Source organism: Cynocephalus volans, chromosome 7, assembly GCF_027409185.1.
Source record: "Cynocephalus volans isolate mCynVol1 chromosome 7, mCynVol1.pri, whole genome shotgun sequence".
Taxonomy (NCBI): domain Eukaryota; kingdom Metazoa; phylum Chordata; class Mammalia; order Dermoptera; family Cynocephalidae; genus Cynocephalus; species Cynocephalus volans.
Genome location: NC_084466.1, coordinates 127,340,060 through 127,362,525, shown reverse-complemented (window position 1 = coordinate 127,362,525; position 22,466 = coordinate 127,340,060). Strand labels below are relative to the sequence as shown.

Sequence of the window (22,466 nt, the reverse complement as noted above, 5' to 3'; positions counted from 1 at the left end):
ACAGGCAACAGCTTTGAAGTGTGGAGCAGGAAAAGAACTGACTCTTAGCTGCAAAAGCGAGTCTTGAAACAGGGAACACGGCGCCAGGGCTGCTGTGGATGCAGCCAGGATCCCGGAGGCTGGGGCCGCACTGAAGGCGGCCAGCTGCCCTATCCAGGATTCGAGGTTTCAGGCCGGCATTAAAGAAGACTCCTGGGAGCGCCGGAGCGGCGCCGCGACTGAACAGCCCGAGGCGGCAGCGCCGAGAACACGGAAGGCAACAAACCAGAGACAGAGCGAGCGCCCGACCTGGCACAGCACTGTGAGTGATCCCTGGCAAAGCTCTGTTCGGGGGGTGGATGCCCACGCGGCTCCCCGCCTGCACCACCAGGCCACTCATTGCCCCGGTGCTGCCTCCATTTTCCCAGGTGCGGGCAGCTCCGCCCTGCTCGGCCATCACTGAGCCCATTTGCTTGGCCTGGCGCGGGGCTTTCCGGACCCTGCGGGCCGGCCAACTCTCCCACTCCCTCCACGGTTCTCTGGCAGGGCTGGGGGTGTGGGGCGTCCCGACCAGTTTTGGGAGGGCTAGGAAGTACTGGCGGGCCGACTGTCACTCCACCACACCCTGGACTCCGGCCCCGGTAAACTTCCTGTTACTGGGAGGCAGATACCATCTCTGCGACCACCAGTTTGGAAAAAAGCCTAACGAATTTCTGGTTGGGAATAGTGTAGTAGGAGAGTTCCCAGGTCTGCTTGAACCTGCCGGAGAGCAGGCTGCAGGCGGGCACTAGACTCGGTTTATACCGGGGGGATACAAAGGTGAACAAGACCCGAGAAAGATCTACACAGTGCTACAAAGGCACCCAGAGAGACTGGTCGTCTGTGCCTAGCAGAAACCTGGTAGACTTCCTGGGCGAGGCGGTGCTGAGCAGGGTCTTGAAGGCCCAGCTGATAGACGAGGGGTGCAGAAGACACGCCCCAACCCAGCACAGTGTGCACAGAGGGGGGAGACGTGTGGCCAGGGAGGCGGAGACTGGACAGAAACCACACACCCGGTGGGGTCGCCACTGCACGATCTAACAGCCTGGGCCAGAGCACACTGAACGGGGAGAAGTCCTGTACAGAAAGTGAAAGCTCAACAGAGATCACACACCCTGTGGTACGTGATCCACCAGCCCAGCAGAGTACAAGCTGACCAGAAAGGTGGATCCCCGGAGAAGCCCAAGACCCGAGGCAACCACACACACAAGACACTAGAGGCCAACTGAGCAGTCACGGCGGGAGCCATACCAAATTGGCAACCACAGCAACATCCTAGTTAGTCATTAGTCTTAAACCGGTGGACTGTGAAACCCCCTGCCACAATGAATAAACACCAAAAAAAAGACACCAGAAATACAAAAAATCAAGAAAGTACACCACCAAAAGTTAATAAATCTCATACTCTAGATCCTATAGAACAAGAAGCCCTTGAAATAACTGATAAGGAATTTCGAGTGATAATTCTAAGGAAACTGAATGAGATACAAGAAAACTCAGCTAGACATCATGATGAAATGAGGAAAAGTATACAGGATCTGAAAGAGGAAATATACAAGGAAATCAATGTCCTGAAAAAAAATGTAGCAGAACTTGCTGAACTGAAGAAGTTATTCAGCGAAATAAAAAACACAACGGAGAGTTTAACCAGCAGGCTTGTCGAAGTTGAAGAGAGAACCTCTGAACTTGAAGATGGGCTGTTTGAAATAACACAAGCAGACAAAAAGAAAGAAAAAAGAATCAAGGACATGGAAGAAAATCTGAGAGAGATATCAGACAACCTCAAGCGCTCAAATATCCGAGTCATGGGTATTCCAGAAGGGGAGGAAAATGGAGATTCCATTGAAAACATATTCAACAAAATAGTGGCAGAAAACTTCCCAGGTATAGGAAAAATCACAGATCTTCAGATCCAGGAAGCTCAACGATCTCCAAACGTATTCAACCCAAAAAGGCCTTCTCCAAGACATGTCATAGTCAAATTGGCAAAACTCAGAGACAAAGAGAGAATCTTAAAAGCTGCAAGAGAGAAGCGTCAAATCACCTATAAGGGAGCCCCAATCAGGTTAACATCAGACTTTTCATCACAAACCCTAAAAGCTAGAAAGGAATGGGATGATATTTTCAAAATACTAAAAGACAAAGATTGCCAGCCAAGAATACTCTACCCTGCAAGGCTATCCTTCCGAAATGAGGGGCAAATAGTATATTTCTCAGACAAACAAAAACTGCGGGAGTTCACTACCACAAGACCACCCTTACAAGAAATCCTCAAGGGAGTACTGGGTTTGGTTCCTGAAAAATAACTACCACTGCCATAAAAACCTAAGAAAAATCTAAACCCGCTAGTACAATAAAAATGGCATTCATGAAGAGAAAACAAGCTAACAAAAACACTATCTACAACCTAAGGAACCAACAAACAAAGAAACCAAACAGTAAATCAGAAAGCAAGGAACAAAAGACACCTAAGACAACCAAACAACCAATAAAATGCTAGGAATAAATCAACACCTTTCAATAACAACTCTTAATGTTAAAGGCTTAAATTCTCCAATTAAAAGACACAGACTGGCTGACTGGATCAAAAAGCAGGACCCAACTATATGCTGCCTACAAGAGACCCACCTCACCCATAAAGATTCACACAGACTAAGAGTAAAAGGATGGAAAAAGATTTACCATGCAAACAGAAAAGAAAAACGAGCTGGAGTGGCTATTCTTATATCTGACAAAATAGACTTTAAACTAAAAACCATAAAAAGAGACAATGAGGGACACTACTTAATGATAAAAGGACTGATCCATCAAGAAGACATAACAATCATAAATATGTACGCACCCAATGTTGGAGCAGCCAGATTTATAAAACAAACTCTATTAGACCTAAAGAAGGAAATAGACACTAATACCATAATAGCAGGGGACCTGAACACTCCACTGTCAATATTAGACAGATCATCTAGGCAAAGAATCAGTAGAGAAACACAAGATCTAAACAAGACTCTAGACCAATTGGAATTGGCAGATATCTACAGAACATTCCACCCAACAACCTCAGAATATTCATTCTTCTCATCAGCACATGGATCATTCTCCAAGATAGATCACATATTAGGTCACAAATCAAGTCTCAATAAATTCAAAAAAATTGGAATTATCCCATGTATCTTCTCAGACCACAATGGATTAAAACTAGAAATTAATAACAAACAAAACTCTGGAAACTATACAAACACATGGAAATTAAACAGCATTCTACTTAATGACATATGGGTCCAAGAAGAAATCAAGCAGGAAATCAAAAAGTTTATTGAAACTAATGAAAACAATGATACATCATACCAAAACCTGTGGGATACTGCAAAAGCAGTATTGAGGGGAAAATTTATTGCATTAAATGCTCACTTCAGAAGAATGGAAAGATGGCAAGTGAACAACCTAATACTTCACCTTAAAGAACTAGAAAAACAAGAACAATCCAATCCTAAAGTTAGCAGACGGAAAGAAATCATTAAGATCAGAGCAGAACTGAATGAAATTGAAAACCAAAAAACAATTCAAAAGATCAACGAATCAAAAAGTTGGTTTTTTGAAAAGATAAATAAAATTGACAAACCATTAGCATGGCTAACAAAAAAAAGAAGAGAGAAGACTCAAATAACAAAAATTAGAAATGAAAAAGGCGATATTACAACTGATTCATCTGAAATACAAGGAATCATTCGAGACTACTATAAACAACAATACGCCAACAAATTTGAAAATCTGGAGGAAATGGATAAATTTCTGGACACACACAAGCTCCCAAAACTGAACCGTGAAGACGTAGAAAATTTGAACAGACCAATAACAATAAAGGAGATTGAAGCTGTTATCAGAAGGCTCCCAACAAAGAAAAGCCCAGGACCAGATGGATTCACAGCAGAATTTTACCAAACATTCAAAGAGGAATTGACACCGATTCTTTACAAACTATTCCAAAAGATTGAAACGGACGCAAATCTCCCAAACTCATTCTATGAAGCAAACATCATCCTGATACCAAAACCAGGTAAAGATATAACCAAAAAAGAAAACTACAGGCCGATATCCTTGATGAATATAGATGCAAAAATCCTCACTAAAATACTAGCAAACAGAATACAGCAACACATACGAAAAATTATTCACCACGATCAAGTGGGATTCATCCCAGGGATGCAAGGTTGGTTCAACATACGCAAATCAATAAATGTGATACACCATATTAATAAACTCAAACACAAGGACCATATGATCATCTCTATAGATGCTGAAAAAGCATTTGATAAAGTTCAGCACTCATTCATGACAAAGACCCTCTATAAGTTAGGTATAGAGGGAAAGTATCTCAACATAATTAAAGCCATATATGCCAAACCCACTGCCAATATCATCCTGAATGGGGAAAAGCTGAAAGCTTTTCCTTTAAGAACAGGCACCAGACAAGGATGCCCACTCTCACCACTCCTATTCAACATAGTGTTGGAAGTACTAGCCAGAGCAATCAGAGAAGAGAAGGAAATAAAGGGCATCCAGATTGGAAAAGATGAAGTCAAACTGTCCCTGTTTGCAGATGACATGATCCTATATATCGAACAGCCTAAAACCTCTACAAAAAAACTGTTGGAATTGATAAATGATTTCAGCACAGTAGCAGGATACAAAATCAACACACAAAAATCAGTAGCATTTCTTTTCTCCAATAGTGAACATGCAGAAGGAGAAATCAAGAAAGCCTGCCCATTTACAATAGCCACCAAAAAAATAAAATACTTAGGAATTGAGTTAACCAAGGAGGTGAAAAATCTCTATAATGAGAACTACAAACCACTGCTGAGAGAAATTAGAGAGGATACAAGAAGGTGGAAAGATATCCCATGCTCTTGGATTGGAAGAATCAACATAGTGAAAATGTCCATACTACCCAAAGTGATATACAAATTCAATGCAATCCCCATCAAAATTCCAAAGACATTTCTCTCAGAAATGGAAAAAACTATTCAGACATTTATATGGAACAATAAAAGACCACGAATAGCCAAAGCAATGCTCAGCAAAAAAAATAAAGCTGGAGGCATAACACTACCTGACTTTAAGCTATACTACAAAGCTATAATAACCAAAACAGTATGGTACTGGCATAAAAACAGACACACTGACCAATGGAATAGAATAGAGAATCCAGAAATCAACCCTCACACTTACTGCCATCTGATCTTTGACAAAGGCACCAAGCCTATTCACTGGGGAAGGGACTGCCTCTTCAGCAAGTGGTGCTGGGATAACTGGATATCGTTATGCAGGAGAATGAAACTAGATCCATACCTCTCACCATATACTAAAATCAACTCAAAATGGATTAAGGATTTAAATATACACCCTGAGACAATAAAACTTCTTAAAGAAAACATAGGGGAAACACTTCAGGAAATAGGACTGGGCACAGACTTCATGAATACGACCCCAAAAGCACGGGCAACCAAAGGAAAAATAAACAAATGGGATTATATCAAACTAAAAAGCTTCTGCACAGCAAAAGAAACAATTAAAAGAGTTAAAAGACAACCAACAGAGTGGGAGAAAATATTTGCCAAATATACATCTGACAAAGGATTAATATCCAGAATATATAAGGAACTCAAACAACTTTACAAGAAGAAAACAAGCAACCCAATTAAAAAATGGGCAAAAGAGCTAAGCAGGCATTTCTCTAAGGAAGATATCCAAATGGCCAACAGACATATGAAAAAATGCTCAACATCACTCAGCATCCGGGAAATGCAAATCAAAACCACACTGAGATACCATCTAACCCCAGTTAGGATGGCTAAAATCCAAAAGACTATGAACGATAAATGCTGGCGAGGCTGCGGAGAAAAAGGAACTCTCATACATTGTTGGTGGGACTGCAAAATGGTGCAGCCTCTATGGAAAATGGTATGGAGGTTCCTTAAACAATTGCAAATAGATCTACCATACGACCCAGCCATCCCACTGTTGGGAATATACCCAGAAGAATGGAAATCATCAAGTCGAAGGTATACCTGTTCCCCAATGTTCATCGCAGCACTCTTTACAATAGCCAAGAGTTGGAACCAGCCCAAATGCCCATCATCAGATGAGTGGATACGGAAAATGTGGTACATCTACACAATGGAATACTACTCAGCTATAAAAACGAATGAAATACTGCCATTTGCAACAACATGGATGGACCTCGAGAGAATTATATTAAGTGAAACAAGTCAGGCACAGAAAGAGAAATACCACATGTTCTCACTTATTGGTGGGAGCTAACAATTAATATATAAATTCACACACACACATACACACATACACACACAAACGGGGGGGGGGTAAGAAGATATAACAACCACAATTATTTGAAGTTGATACAACAAACAAACAGAAAGGACATGGTTGGGGGGGAGGGGGGGAGGGAGAAGGGAGGGAGGTTTTGGTGATGGGGAGCATTAATCAGCTACAATGTATATCGACAAAATAAAATTTAAAAATAAAAAATAAAAAAAAATAAAAAAAAATAAAAAAAAAAAAAACTATGGGAATAGACCATCTCTCCGTAGCCATGGTAAAGACCAAGTCTTTTTTTTTTTTTTTTTTTTTAGTGCCAGCAAAAGCTTGTTTTTATTGAAAATGATGATAACCAAAAAAGCAGGTACACTTCTTTATAGGAACTAATGCATATAACATTACGTTTTTCCTCCTGCTTTGACTGTCAAAAAGCTTGATCTAAATTAAATTTTTATTATTGTATTACTACTAGTAGTACATTTTCTTTGTCCTTAATGTTATTCTATTTTTAGTTTAATCCCCCTTGTAGAAAATAACTTTTTTATATTTCCTGTCAACTTTATAAATAGGAGAAATAATTACAAATGCAGAGATTTTATATAAAAAACAATAGTTTTAGGGTTTTTTGTATTTTACATATTTAATATTTGCCTTAAAGTAATTGTTTGTGTTTTTAAGGCCTGAAAAGAAAACATCTAATGAGAAGAGCAAGGTATTGTAAAAAATAAATTATTAAAAATATTATTTTGTTGAAAAAATACATTCTAAAAGATACAGTGAAAAAATAGAGAAGTTTTTATGGAAAGACATTACTTTGAAAAAGTGATTAAGAAACTGTAGCCATTGATAAAGGTATTCTTTTGATAAAAATCAGTTCTTTTAGCAATAACTTGTTTTGCTCATGTAAAAAGCTGCATAATTACCACTTCTGTACATTTAGTATATGCTATAAGTATTTTGAGGACATTTTGAAGTAGAATCATTTATTTTATAGGTCAAAAACCAAATAAATTCTGTGATGACCTCAATGACTTAACTCGTTCATCTGAAATAGCCTCAGAGCATTGTGATTTGTCTTACTCTAACTCCAGGAAGTCTAAGTTGCTAATTGAACAGCTTGGAATGGATTGTGAAGGTAGGAACATTGCATAAATGTAAGGTCTTTTATGCTGTAGTAATCTATACACCAGTGCTTAACATTGCACATAGAGTACTGATCTGTTACAGTGCTGGTAATCTCAGAAATATGCTTTATATTAAATTAGAATGAGAACTATTATATATTATACACTCCCAGCCAAAGAGCTATGATCATTCCTACTGTACTTTTCTCAGCATGAATGACACTCACTGTGTTTTTGTGGACTCTGCTTCTCTTTTATTCCTTTGCCCATGGTCAGGTTACCATTACGTCTCACCTAGAACACTTCAATAACCTTAGAACTGTTTTACTACCTCACCTCTCAAAACCAAGGTCTCCTTTGCCAACATAGTTAGATATTTTATAAAAATTCAGATCTCGTTATCTTACCCCATCGCTTAAAATAGAGCTATCACTTCTCATTGCTGTAAGGTTAAAGATCTCCATCCTCTAGCTTTATTCTGCATGATTTTATAACCTTCTTTTTCTCTGTGTCCCTGCCACTGTCTTAGATCTTTCTTCCTGCAATAGAGCTTTTTGTTCTCAGTAGCTTTAGGGAGCTGTAATTGATATAAAATAAACTGCACATATATGAAGTGTACAATTGATAAGTTTTGACATATGTATGTATACACAGGAGAAACCATCACCATTATTAAGATAGTTAACATTCTTTCACCCACAAAAGTCTCCTCATGTCACTTGATAGTCCCTTATAAAGAAACTGCCAAATTGTTTTCCAAAGTATTTGTTCCATTTTTCCATTCCCATCAGCAGTGTATGAGAGCTCCAATTCCTCTGTCTTCACAAACAATTAGTATTTTTAGTTTGTTTGTTTTTTAATTTTAGTTTTTCTAATGGGTGTGTATTTGGCATATCATTATAGCTTAAATGTGCATTACCCTAATGACAAATCATGTTGAACATCTTTCCACATGCTTATTTACCATCCATGTATCTTCTTTGCTGAACTGTCTTTTTCAATCTTTGATATTTTAAAAATTACATTGTTTGTTTTCTTATTTGTTGAGTTTTAAGAGTTTCATATGTATTCTGGATACCATTCTTTTATCAACTAGACTTTTTGTGAGGCTTTTTCCAGTTTGTGGCTTGACTTTCCATTCTCTTAATAGTATCTCTCTCTTTTTTTTTACAGGCTAATCTTCTCTGTTGTGTTCCAATTTTGGTATATGTAACATAGAGAGAAAAAAAACTACATTAAATCAGTCTGTGCAAAGATGTTTTAGACAAGACCTGAAAAGCATGAGCAACAAAAGCAAAAATAAACAAATGGGATTATATCAAACTAAAAAGCTTCTTTGCACAGCCAAGAAAACAATCAACAGCGTTAAGAGACAACTTACAGAATGGATGAAAATATTTGTAAATTATGCATCTGACAAGGGGTTAATGTCCAGAACTTACAAGAAACTCAAGCACCTTAATAAGCAAAATAATAATAAAGTGCTAGTGATGATGTGGAGAAAGGGGAACTCTTACACTGTACATTATTGGTGGGAATGTAAATTAGTACAGCCATTTTGAAAAAATAACGTATGATGCTTTTTAAAAAATTTTTTTGAGACCCACAAAATTGGCAAACCTTTACCTAGGTGAACTAAGTAAAAAGAAAGAAGACTCAAATATCTAAAATCATAAATGAAAGAGAAGTCATTAAAACCAAATTTATAGAAATCAAAAGGGTTATAAGAGAATGCTATGAATAATTGTTGGTCAAAAAATTAAATCATTTAGATGAAATGAATAAATTCCTGGAAATATGCCACCTACCAAGACTGAATAATGAAAAAAAAAAGGAAGTTTGAACAGAACTTTAACTAGTAAGATGAGTGATTACTGTTTTTCAGATTCTTGATGCAGGACTCCCTTGAGGATTTCTTGCAGGGCTGGTCATGAGGTGGTAAACTCCCACAGTTTTCTGTTTGTCTGGAAAATAGACTATTTCTAACTTATTTGTGAAGGATAGCATTGCTGGACATAGTATTCTTGGCTGGCAGTTTTTCCTTTAAGTATTTTGAATATATAATCCCATTTTCTTCTGGCCTGTAGAGTTTCTGTTGAGAAGTCTGCTGTTAGTCTGATAGGGGCTCCCTTATAAGTGATGTGACACATTTCTCTTGCTTCCTTTAGGATTCTCTCTTTGTCTTTGAGCTTTGCCAGTTTAATTATAATGTGTCTTGGGCAAGATCTTTTTGGGTTGAATCTGTTTGGGGATCTTTGAGCTTCCTGGATCTGAAGATCTGTGACTCTCCCTATAACTGGGAAGTTTTCATTGAGTAGGTTTTACACGGCTTTTCCTTTCTCTTCCCCTTCCGGAACACCTGTGATTCAAATGTTTGTGCACTCAAAGTTGTCTGCTAGCTCTCTTAGATATTCTTCAGTTTTAAAATTCTCTTTTCCATTTTTTTTTCTTGTCCACCTGGGTTATTTTGAAAAGGCTGTCTTTAAGATCAGAAATTCTTTCTTCTGCTTGCTCTAGCCTGCTGCTTAAGCTATCCGTTGTGTTTTTTACTTTGTTGAGTGAATCTTTCAGTTCCATGAGTTCTACTACATTCTTTTTAAGGTATTAATCTGTAAATTTCCTCCTTCATATCCTGGATTTTTTTCTTGTTTCACTACGTTGTCTAACAGTCTTCTTGTATTTCAGTGAGTTTCCTTAAGATTGTTGCTTGTAATTCCTTTTCAGTCATTTCAAGGGTTTACTGCTCTTTAGGGTCTGGTACTTGAGAATTACTGTATTCTTTTGGTAATGTCATATTTTGTTGGATTTTCATATTTCTAGTAACTTTATGTTGATGTCTGGCCATCTGGTAGAGCAGTTGCTTCTTCTGTTACTCTGGAGTGGGCTCTGGGGAGAGAGATGCCTTCTTCTTTTTCCAGTCTCTGCTGGTGACTCTCCTTGTGTCAATGCAGTCAAGTGTTTGGCAGGCTGCCTGCATGGTGGCTGTGGCTACTGCTATGGCATTGAGCTGCTTTGGCAGCAGCCATGGCTATGGCAGTGGCTCTGGTGAGTCACTGGTATGGAGTGGTGTTTTCAGCATGCTTCTTGCTTGCTTCTGGTCAGAGGATTCTGCCCTTGGCTCCTGCCTAGCACTCTAGGTGTGCTCTGCTTCTGGGCAGAGGGGGATGTCCTTGGCTCTTGCCTCAAGATCAAGTCTTAGAATCAAGCTAAAATCCTGTTGGCTGAGCTGGGAACATGTTTATTCATTTTTCCCTCTTAGACAGGTGTACTCTAGAATAAGGTCACCTATTTCTCTTCCTTTGCTCCAGGTACCAGTTCCTTTGTAGTCACATGCATTTAATTTTTCATTCCATCTACCTGTCAACCTTCACTGAAAGCCTTCCATTCATTTGGGCCTAAGTGATATTTTTCCTTTCTGAATATGTTCCTCATAAACACAACGTGGCTGGACCAGTTAGCTCAGTTGGTTACAGTGTGGTACTGATAACACCAAGGTCAAAGGTTCAGATCCCCATACCGGCCAGGTGCCACCCCTCCGCACCTCCAAAAAAGAAATACAACAGATGTTGAGTTTACACCTAAGCTGGTCTCTTAAATCCCTTGGAAAAGTCTCTTATGTAGTGGTATATTGCTTATACTAACATGGATTAGAATTGAACACAGAAAAATAAAGTGACAGGGTTTAAGGTATTTTTTCCTTGATTTATATATATTTTATAGTGAAAAAGAAATCTTTAGTTTATTCAAAATGCTTCCATGTTTAATCCCAAGAATTACACTAAATGACAAAAATCACCTTCTATTTTTAATACCTCAGGAAGATACACTGCTCAAAATCAGATGGTTCTAGGTCACGTCACCAAGTTTCTTCCTGTGCCTATGGTAGATGACCCTTGAAAAGTCTTTAGGTCTTTTAGTCTTTTAGTCTCATCCTGATCTTACTCTTAGGGTAGAGCCTTGGGAACTCAGTCTCGCAGGTGTTCTTTTGCCAGAACAGACCCAAAGCCCATTCTTGAAGGAAATGCTGACTTAGCTCTAGGAATTCCTGAGCTTGCCTTTAGGTATAGATGGGATGCCTTACTGCTCAGGTCAAAATCTGTGATCAGCTCCTTGATTTGCATACTAGGAATCAACCTTACTTTATCATCCTTTTCTCAGTTGGTGTCTATAACCTGTGGGTCCATATTTAAGCAGCAACTCAGAATAGAAACACTCTAGGCCATCTTCAGAGAGCATAGCCTCAAAAGTTCAGTTCCTCATCCTCTTTCAATTGCTAGCTTAGAGAATTAATATTTATGGAGGGTGATTTGAAAGATATATATCTCTCCCCACTTCCAACTACTCTGAATTATTTCCTTCCATCAATTTGACTATCAAAAACCTATTTTGCCTCAGTCCATCACAGAACTGCCATCACTGAGTTCACTTTTTATTATTATGCCTTTGGGTGAAGGTTGCTATAAGAAATTAAAATTTTTAAAAATGTGGTCAAAGTTGGACTTCCCAGTCTCCAGAACTGTAAGAAATAAATATCTTTTCTGTATTAAAAAAAAAAAAGTACTACATGAAATCCTTATATCCAAAGAAACTGATACCAGAAAAGTTCATTTAAAATGAATTCACTTAAATCAGGGTTAAATTTTGTAATACATCTTTTGAGGAAAAAAAGTTTAATTGATGAAACTAAATATTATGAGAACAGTTGCTTCATTTTATGTTGACCAAAATTTAGATTATAATTGCAACAACACATCAGTTCCAGAATGAACAGAGTGAATAAATTACTGACTTTTGGGGGAGTATTTTTTCTTTTCTTTTTTCTTTATTTCCTTATTTTTATTGTGACAAAGTTGATTGTACATATCTGTGGGGTATAGAGCTGAACATCAATACTTGTGTGCAATATGTAATGCTCACATCAGAATAATTATCATATTCAATAGTATACACTGTCATTGCTATTTGTGGCCCTTTACCCATCCCCCTCCCCCCTCCCTTCTTGCTTCTAGTAACCTTAGTTGTGCTTTTGAAAATTCAATGTATTATTGTGAATGTTATCTTTCTTTCTTTTATTTATATGTTTATCATTTTAGCTCCCACCTATGAGTGAGAACATATGGTATTTTTCTTTCTGTGCCTGGCTTATTTCACTTGATATGACTTTCTCTAAGTTCATTCATGTTTCTGCAAATGGCAATATTTCATTCTTTTTTATGGCAGATAAATATTCCATTGTGTACATATACCGCATTTTCCTTATATAGTTGTCTGATAATGGACATTTAGGTTGGTTCCAACTCTTGGCTATTGTAAATAGAGCTGCAATAAACATGGAGGTGCAGGTATCACTTTGACGTGATGATTTCCATTCCTCTGGATATATACTCAGCAGTGGAATTGCTGGATTGTATGGCAGTTCTATCTGAAGTTGTTTAAGGAATCTCCATACCATTTTCCATAATGGCTGCACCAATTTACAGTCTCACCAACAGTGCAGGAGGGTGTGGGAAAAAAAGAATGTGAAAAAAAAATATATGCATAATAGAATACCCTTAAATTCATGTTTGACTTGTACAGCTTGATCATTAAAATGGTCATTTTTTTTACACATACACACAAATGTGGTCAAATACATCGTCTAATAAAATCTCCTTTGTGAAATATCCTTGGGATTCAATTCTTGGAATAGCTCTGCTTTGCTCTAGGACCTGGTAAGCTGCATATAATGAAAATTATGTACCAGATTATGCTTTATATTTCCCGTTAGCTACTGGGAAGCTCAGAGCTAAATAAACACATGTGCGTGCACACACACACACGTATGTAAACAAATACATTTTTAATGTTCTTTAATTCCAGTTCTCTACTGAATTTGTTTCTACCCTTTCTTGTTTACATAAACGGCACAATGTGATCTTAACAAATAATTCCTAAATTACCTCATAAGTAATTCCCTACAGATGTTCCCTCTTCCTTTTTGGTGTTTCTAATTTGCTTACAACATTGGATTCTGTCTAGCAACCAAGGCCACAGTGTTGCCAGACTGATGAGGGGTTGACCGTTTTTAATACTACATTTAAAAGAATTAGATTCTCAGTGCTGAATGCAATTGCAGCAAAAATTCCCTCCCCTGCAAATTCTCTGTGGCTTAAGAACACCCAGGCTAATTAGTTCTGGAAATAATGGGAATGCAACTGGATTTTTGCATTGCAAATAGTTATGTTTCAAGAGGTAAGACTTGGGGATGGAAACTTCCTGCGGGACTGACAGCTTGGAATGAGGACTGCTAGGAAAAAGAACTAACCTTTTCAAGCGCTCACCTGGTGCTAGCTTTTTGCAATTTGCAGCAGTGTGCTGGAGCTGGCTCTTACATACTTGTAAGAGCTGATAACATTTCAGGATTTTAGTGAGCCAGTTGGTATCATGTTGATAGCTAGAAATAGGCTGTAGGCTGTGGTGGGAATATTTATGCCATGGAAACGTAAATACTACAAATCAGCTCCCCATTCCCAGAAAGCTTATTGTTAGATATTTACCAGGCTACCCACTGCTTGTCTGGTGTATCTACTGCTCACAAGTAACTACTAATGAGACAAGTAGTACTATCCCCATTTTATAGATGAGGAAACAGACCAAAAGAAACACAAATCTATAGGCTTTAGGGTGAAATTACACAGGAGCCAAAAAAAAAATCTGAAGCAGAGAGAAACTGCCAAAGAAGGAACAGGTACACAGGGCAGTGCTGGCTCTGAGGGTTATATCTAAAGAAGAAAGACCCAATTCAGAGGAAGACAGTGAGTTTAGTCTAAGGGGACTGCCAAATTGAGGTTCAGAGGCTGTGAGAACAATTTCAAATGAGGGACTAAGGGACTGAACAGAAAAGCTCCAGGAGGAGCTCAAGCCTCCTCCACCCTTTCCCACCCCTACCTCTCCCTACCTTGGCTGGATGAATCACATTCAAAGGCGAGAAGCTCCATCCCCTCAAGGAGGAAGGTTTTGCTCAAGCTCAAAGGCAGGAACTGAGCCATCTTTCCCAAGAGGCAAAGCTTCCAGAGAAGTTAAAGAGTCAACACACAAGGGTATGTTCGTTTTCCTTCAGACCTACTTCCTAGCAGTGACTGGAATGAAAAAGGCCCTCGGCTGTCTCCAACAGACCTGGCCACCTGCCTCCCTCTTGTGGTACCCTCCTTCCTCTTCCAGGAGTCTGACCCAAGGAAAGCGCCCTGGCCCAGAAAAGCCCAAAGTGGGGAGCCAGTGCCAGCTATAGGGCATCCAAGTGAGGTTCTAGTTTGTTCTGAATTTGGGTTTGGAGTCAACTAATAACCAAATATTACTCTGCCTGTCATTGTCCTGTCATACATTTCCCTCAGGAGCCTGAGGGGAGGGTAAGCTGTGGCCTGGGATGCAGTTAAGGTAAACCTCGATCCACAGCACCCCCTTTTGTTCCTTCCCAGAGACCAAGGGAATGAAGAGCTCATACAGTTCACAGGAAGCCAGGCATTAAGTCAAGTCTGATTACTACAGGGCCTGTGCTCTCTCCACAGAGCTCTTTCTCTGACATTGGGCTGGGCCAGAAGACCTTGCAAGAAACTCTCGTGCTGGGGTCCTAGAGGGGAGTTGAACCTCCCTCTTCAGAGGCTGACCTGTTTTCTGAAAAGGGAGAAAGACAGTGAAGGGAGACAAAAGCCCTTGTTTCTTTGAATGATGTCTTGAATGAATAAATGAGATAATGTACATATAGTACTTAATCAATAATTGGCACTTGCTAGATGGTGGCTAATTTTGCAATATACTGCTAAACTTTGATAATAATAATGCTTGGTCTCCAGCACCAAAATATGGAATTTTAAAAATGAGTAGATCAAAAGGCACCTCTTCTGCCTCTGCTCAAATATTTTAAGTCATTCTGGAGTAATTAAGAAAAGAAGAAATTTGGAGCTGGGATTCTAATAATCCCCCAGCTCTTCGAAATGTAATGACAATGATGCTGTCCTCAGTGTTTCCTTGGGATTTCCTGAATTTCTACTTCTGAAATGTCTCTAGAGGAAAACCCTCAGTGAGTCATCTAACTGCTGCTTCTCCTTCTGACATTTATGAAGCCACCTGTGGCACACTCTTATGGGTGCCTACCCCACAGCCAGCCCCCCACTTCTTCCTTGATTATAGAATCCTGATTTTACCCAGGTAGAGGGAAGCAATGTGCTCAGGAAAAACACCCTGGAGGATGAAAAATAATTGGTCTAAACCAGCCATGTTAATTCATGGTTTAGAGTTGTGCATCTCACCAAGTTCTGGCCAACAGGATCAGAAAAGATGTCTGTGGGCACTTTGCTAAATGAGAGAAAGATGTGTGTAAGAGAAACCTCTAGCCTTTCTTGCTTTGGTTTTGCACAGGAAAATATGACTCTTTGAGCAGTAGCTGCCATTTTAGCACCACATGGTCAAGAAGATAAGGAAGAAACTGATCCCAAGTCCTGACATTGTTGTCAAAAAACTAACCCTGAATTATCTACCTGAGGACTTATTATTATGTGAGAGAAAAAGAAATCCTATTATTTAAACTCTTTGTTGGCACATATTCTATAACTTGCAAACAAAATCATCCCAACAAAAAAAATGGGCAAAAGACCTAAGTAGGCATTTCTCTAAGGAAGATATACAAATGGCCAACAGACATATGAAAAAATGCTCAACATCACTCAGCATCCGGGAAATGCAAATCAAAACCACATTGAGATACCATCTAACCCCAGTTAGGATGGCTAAAATCCAAAAGACTCTGAACGATAAATGCTGGCGAGGCTGCGGAGAAAAAGGAACTCTCATACATTGTTGGTGGGACTGCAAAATGGTGCAGCCTCTATGGAAAATGGTATGGAGGTTCCTCAAACAACTGCAGATAGATCTGCCATACGACCCAGCTATCCCACTGCTGGGAATATACCCAGAGGAATGGAAATCATCAAGTCGAAGGTATACCTGTTCTCCAATGTTTATTGCAGCACTCTTTACAATAGCCAAGAGTTGGAACCAGCCCAAATGCCCATCATCGGATGAGTGGATACGGAAAATGTGGTACATCTACACAATGGAATACTACTCAGCTATAAAAACGAATGAAATACTGCCATTTGCAACAACATGGATGGACCTTGAGAGAATTATATTAAGTGAAACAAGTCAGGCACAGAAAGAGAAATACCACATGTTCTCACTTATTGGTGGGAGCTAAAAATTAATATATAAATTCACACACACACACACACACACAGACACACACACACACACACACACACGCACACAAACCGGGGGGGGGGAAGAAGATATAACAACCACAATTATTTGAAGTTGATATGACAAGCAAACAGAAAGGACATTGTTGGGGGGGAGGGGGGAGGGAGAAGGGAGGGAGGTTTTGGTGATGGGGAGCAATAATCAGCCACAATGTATATTGACAAAATAAAATTTTTTTAAAAAATAAAAAAAATTAAAAAAAAAATTAAAAAAAATCATCCCAACCAATATACTTCATCATTTCACAAACTTACCCCAAAATTCCCTCGGACTTCTGGCAAGAAAATCCCATCAAAGGCACACCGTGAGTAGGGACAGTAACTGGTGTTGAAGAGCTCAGAGATGCTTTGCTGGCACTGTTGATAGTCTCCAATACCCTGGATTTCAAACTGATGGAATGGAAGAGTCTTCTCAAATTTCTTGGTGCAGGGGGTCTTGTAAAGGTCACTTACATTCACAACTTTCTGATATCCAGCATGAAAGCATGGGTCCCTGAGAATTCCATTACTTGCAACCTGAATGGAAAAAATCACTTGAAGGCATCATGTGTGAATGCTGTGGGTACAAAAAGCAATGTCTAACTTCATCAATGTGTAGGCATTGCATAGCATCCCAGCCCTCAGCACTGGCATCAATTGTCCTTGCCCTGCCTTTTTCACCCTTGGGAATAAGTCCAAAAATAGATTTGTATAACAGGAATAGACATGCTATCTGATGTAAATATATTTGGATATTCACAGAATGCTGACATAGTTAAAACTGGGCCCAGAAATGTCATTAGTTTGGAATGTCTCTGAGTGCTTAGTACTAATCACATGGGTCAGGAACAAGATTAAGAAAACTCAGGGCTGTCAAAATTTTAAGCCTGGGAGTTCCCCCAATCCCCACTCCAGAGAATCACAAGCTCCAAGAGCTGGAATGTGCTTTAGGTAGTTTAAACCGGTAGTATGAAAACAATTTTAGGCTGCTATGGATAAGAAGCTTAGTGGAGCTCTGAGGCTCAGGTGGGCAGCACTCAGCAGCCCCTACTCCCACAATGATCGTCTTATTGACAGTGGTTCTGAGAACCACAGCGAGTGCCTTGGAGGAGAGCAGACAACTGGCTGTCCTTTCAGTGGAGACATGGAACCGCTGATGTGTCATCCTCACTCTGTGTTTGTCAGGGTATGCCTGGTACATGCACGATGTCGAGTATGTTTAACTTTTCTCACCTTAAAAATGCAGAAAGTATCTGGGGACAATATTTGAAGTGTTAATTGGTAAACTGTGTTTTGCCTGACATGTTTTTTTTCCTCCCTCCTCCTCTGCAGGTCATTTCTGACAACCCTATTTTCTGTAGTTTGTAGGAAAGAGAGATTAAAAAGCAGTCTAGAAGAGCTTATGAACTGAACATCCCACCTCCAAACAATAGTATGTAATTTTATTTATTTATTTATTTATTTTTTGGTGGCTGGCCAGTCCAGGGATCTGAACCCATGACTTTGGTGTTACAAGGCTGTGCACTAACCAACTGAATTAACTGGCCAGCCCCTAGCATGTAATTTTGATTATCAACCCCACAGGGGTGAGAAATTATTTCCTAAGAAAGGATCTGAATCATGTCCTTGGAGTTAATGCAGTAAATGAACAAAGAAGGTGATATCTGGAGAGAACAATTCATAGGAGTTGACCAGACACAGTTCAATATCCTGACCGAAAAGGTTTGGAGAGTCCAATAACCAACTTCAGACCAGTTACTGTATTAGAAAAAGAAAACAACAGGATGTGGGCACTGGAGGCCCAGATGTGGGAAGGGCAGGTCTGGATTCAGTTATATACTTGCCTGAATGTCCTTGGCCAGTTTCTGCCAGAGTGCTTGATCCTTCCCATAGCACAGGAAGCTGTGTGTATATACACTGTAGTCCTTGCCATAGAGGCGAAATTGCAGAGCATTTGCTGGGGACTCGATAGTCTGGTTTTGGGGCACAAAAGTGATTTGTGTAGAGGCTCCCCCAAGGTCCAAAGCTCCATAGGTTTCCTGACCATTGCCTTCTTGTGGGTTAAGGTTGAGCCAACTTGATTTCTGAAAGAGAGTACAGTCACCAGTACTAGAAGTCTCTGAATATCCTATTTTTCACACTATTTCTTGGACTCAGGGCTTCCTAAGGCAAAGAAATGGGGGCATACAGGTCAGGTAAAGCTCACTGGAGGTTCCTGAATCTGTATCAGATCAACAGCAAGAAAAGAAGGGCTTCGAAGGCATAGCACAGACTGCAACAACATACAAGCAGTTTAACGTGTTTACAAACAAAGGGTCTGGGATCAGGCAGACTCAAGTTCAAATCTCCGCTCAGTTGCTCATTAGCTATGTGACCTTGGGCAGAATAATTACCCTCTCTAGGCATCAATTTGGGGCTCCAAAATGGGTATAATAGTAACGCATACTGTTGTTCTAAGGATGAAATCACACAGCACGTGAAAAATGCTTAGCACAGCACAAGAAACATAGGCAAATATTAGCTATTCTTATTTTTAATGATAAATTTTTAATTTCTCCTATTTCTCCCTAAGATGAAGACATGGCTTCCTTATTCTTCAATAATAGAAGTTCTTGTAAGAGAATTATACCTCTAGTCACCCTTCCAAGTGTGGGATTAAATTCATTCATTCATCCATCATTCATTCTGGCTAGTAACCCAAGTACTGCCTGGGATAGCAATGGCATTGGTGCCCAGTGAGTCACCTCCATGGGTGCTGTGAGGTATTCACCTGAACAAATTTTCCCAGCAGATAGTTGATAGTAATCCACCCATAGGCACCTTCCTCTTGGCCAGTGATAATCCTGGCACCCCGGAAGTCAAAGGGCTGGTTGCTGAGGCACTTCATCACCACAGTCATGACCCTATCCGCCAACTGTTCATTTTCCATCCTGCACAAAGGAAGAGTTGAGGTTATCATTTTTGTTTTAATAACTACACCCACCCATTTCAGCTAGAGCTTCCACACAGTGCTCCTAAGAAGTGAACTATAACACACTGAAATAAATGGAGAGATGGAGATACCTATACACGGCTATCAGAGGAACTCTCCTTTCAGATGAGGCAGAACTTATCTTTTGGTCCCATCTCTCCAAATCCAAATCCTTCCAGTCCCTGTGTAGGTTGGTCTTCCTAAAATACCATTTTTGTTCTGTTGTTCCCTGGCTCAAAAAAAAAAAAATATCTAAAGCTCTTAAAATGACTGTGCTGGTGGTAGCTTTTTATTGTTTGATTACTACACCTAAAGCTGGTGTGTGCTATATTAGCCATTACTGGTCACTCCTAGCTGATTACATAGCCAGACTCTGCTTGAGGTTTTTAATTATGGCGTTAGATGAAAACAGGTGGAAAATAACCTGGGACAGATATTCAACCTCCCCTGCTGCCAGACTGGGAAAAATCTTCCTCATATTATGTGGCCTTGGGTATGTTTGAGACCGTGAAACCTAAAGAAGAAGTCTTCCAGGACTGTCATGATAAAGAAGAGATGCAATTTCTTCTAAGATCTAGGCTATGCAACGCTGAGAGCTTCTGGGTGAGAGGATGTTACCTTCCAGCTGACATTAGACCCGTGTAATTTCTCATCTGAATGGCTCCCATACCCACTAATTTCCTTCTTTTTATTCATAGCTTTCCTCCCCTCCAATCTATCTTCTCTCCCAGTGTCACCATTTGTGTAACACCCTTTAATAGCTTCCTACTATTTCCAAGATAAACTCAAACTTCCTAGCATGGCCCACATGTCACTTTATGGTCTGGACCCTGCCATCTCAGAATCCCACTCAGAACCAAGGCATGTGACATCGGGTGAGTTACTTAACATTTGTAAGCCACAGCTTCCTTATCTAGTTAGTAATAGTTAATAGTATCCCTGACTTCACAGAGGTGTTATGATGATTTAATTAAACAATGTATGTTAAGTGCTTAGCACCATGCTAAGAACAAAGCAAGGGCTCAATAATATGAACTGCTATCTACTATTATTTTACAACATACGCCCTATCTTCTATCTATGTGGAACTACTTACAGTCCTCTGAATATGCCCTGGTCTCCCACACTTCCTTGCCTTTGCACATCCATTAAGATATACTCCATGAAGTCAGGGACTTACTCCTGTTCACTGCTGCAACCCCAGCACTTAGAACAATACCTGACATGTTAATAGGTGCTAAATGAACATTGATTACGAAATTCATGTTGTCAGCTCTGTCTGTAATGCCCTTTCCTCACCCTCCAACTCGTCCTTCGTAATTCAGCTCACGTATTCCCTCTTCTGGTAAGTGTTGACCTCCTCCCATCCTGGGCAGGGCCAAATGTGCTCCCATAGCAGCTCTGAGCACTTCTCTATTAAAGAATTGATCACACTGTATCAAAACTCTGATTCCCTTGAGGGCTGAATCATCAACTTCCTATTCTTGACAGAGTAGGCACTCAATATGTGCTGAATGAATGAATGAACAAGTGAACAAATAATGCACACAAGTACCAAGCAGTAACCAACAAAGGTGCTAGTTGTGATTATTTATGTCTTGGGATGTCTGTGAGTCTCCTCTAGTCTTCCTCCTTCCAGATATTGAATGGCTAAGTCTGTAGCCCCAAATCCCAGAGTATATAGGCTCAATTTTCCCTGCCTGTGCCCTCTCCCCCTTGAATTTTCCATGGGGAAATGGAGAAGAGGACTTTTTTTATATGCTTAAAATCATAACACTATGCATATTAAGAGTTTGGAAGTTTAACTCACTTATTGAAATTGTATTTCTTTGGTATGGACTTTGGGATGTGTATAATTTAGGGTGTTAGGGAAATGTGGTCCTTTCCCACAATTTCAGAGGCTCTTGCACTGCCAAGCCTACCTCCCAGCACTCTTGGTCCCTATGCGCTGCTATACCTGAGCAACCGCATGCCTGCCGTGGCTCCCAGGTAAACAGGTGTCCCTTGGTGCTGTAACCTTGGAATCACATCCCTGGCTCTTTCCATGCATTCATTCAGGACATTATGTAATTCATTTACATTCTGAACATATTTTGAGATTCCAGGACCTAGGGAAAGATGTAGAAAATGATGACAAACTTAAAAAAAAAAAGTATAGCATATACACTGACAACATTAGAGCAAAATTATGGTGTTTTCTGAAGAAAATAATAAGAAAACAATTTCCTGATGTGCTATATACTAGGTTGTTGTACTTGGAGGGTAACGCACCATATTTAGTCTTCAAACGTCAGGTTGGGTTTGTCTGGTGTTCAACAGTGTTGCCACTGGATGGCGCAATTTCATATTCAATTGCATGACATTCTCAGATTTTAATGGGGATCTTATAGATGGCTACTCTATTAGCTGCCTTTTGATGTTTCTTCCACAAAGCTGTACATAACACTAGCTCCCAAAAGACCTAAATAAAGATGACACTTAAAATAAAAATTAAAATAAGCACCGGACACACTGGGGCTTTTACTGAAAAGATAGAAGCTGTGCTAACTAGCAATGTGATCACGGCCAGCGCCCTAAAATTTCTGAGGAGTTTCTTCCTTTGCTAGAAGAAACAGGAATAGAGTCCTTGTCTCCTTGGCAACTTTTCCACGCCGATACCCTGCCTCCCTAGTAAAACTGTTTTTCCAGTTCTAGAGCAAAACTAACTGTTGCTATGGAGAGAACTGGAGCCAAGATTCCTAAGCT

At 39.7% G+C, this 22,466-nt stretch overlaps 1 protein-coding gene across 1 annotated transcript in view; it reads right to left on the bottom strand.

Moving 5' to 3' along the window:
- ENTPD1 (ectonucleoside triphosphate diphosphohydrolase 1) overlaps positions 1–22,466 on the bottom strand; it is a 65,367-nt gene that overhangs the window by 20,046 nt on the left and 22,855 nt on the right. The window contains exons 3-6 of the mRNA XM_063101595.1: positions 21,679–21,829; positions 19,521–19,680; positions 18,595–18,834; positions 17,027–17,287 (exon numbers count right to left, since the gene is read on the bottom strand). Of these exons, the coding sequence (XP_062957665.1) occupies positions 17,027–17,287; positions 18,595–18,834; positions 19,521–19,680; positions 21,679–21,829 (812 nt within the window). The remainder of the gene's footprint in view (positions 1–17,026; positions 17,288–18,594; positions 18,835–19,520; positions 19,681–21,678; positions 21,830–22,466) is intronic.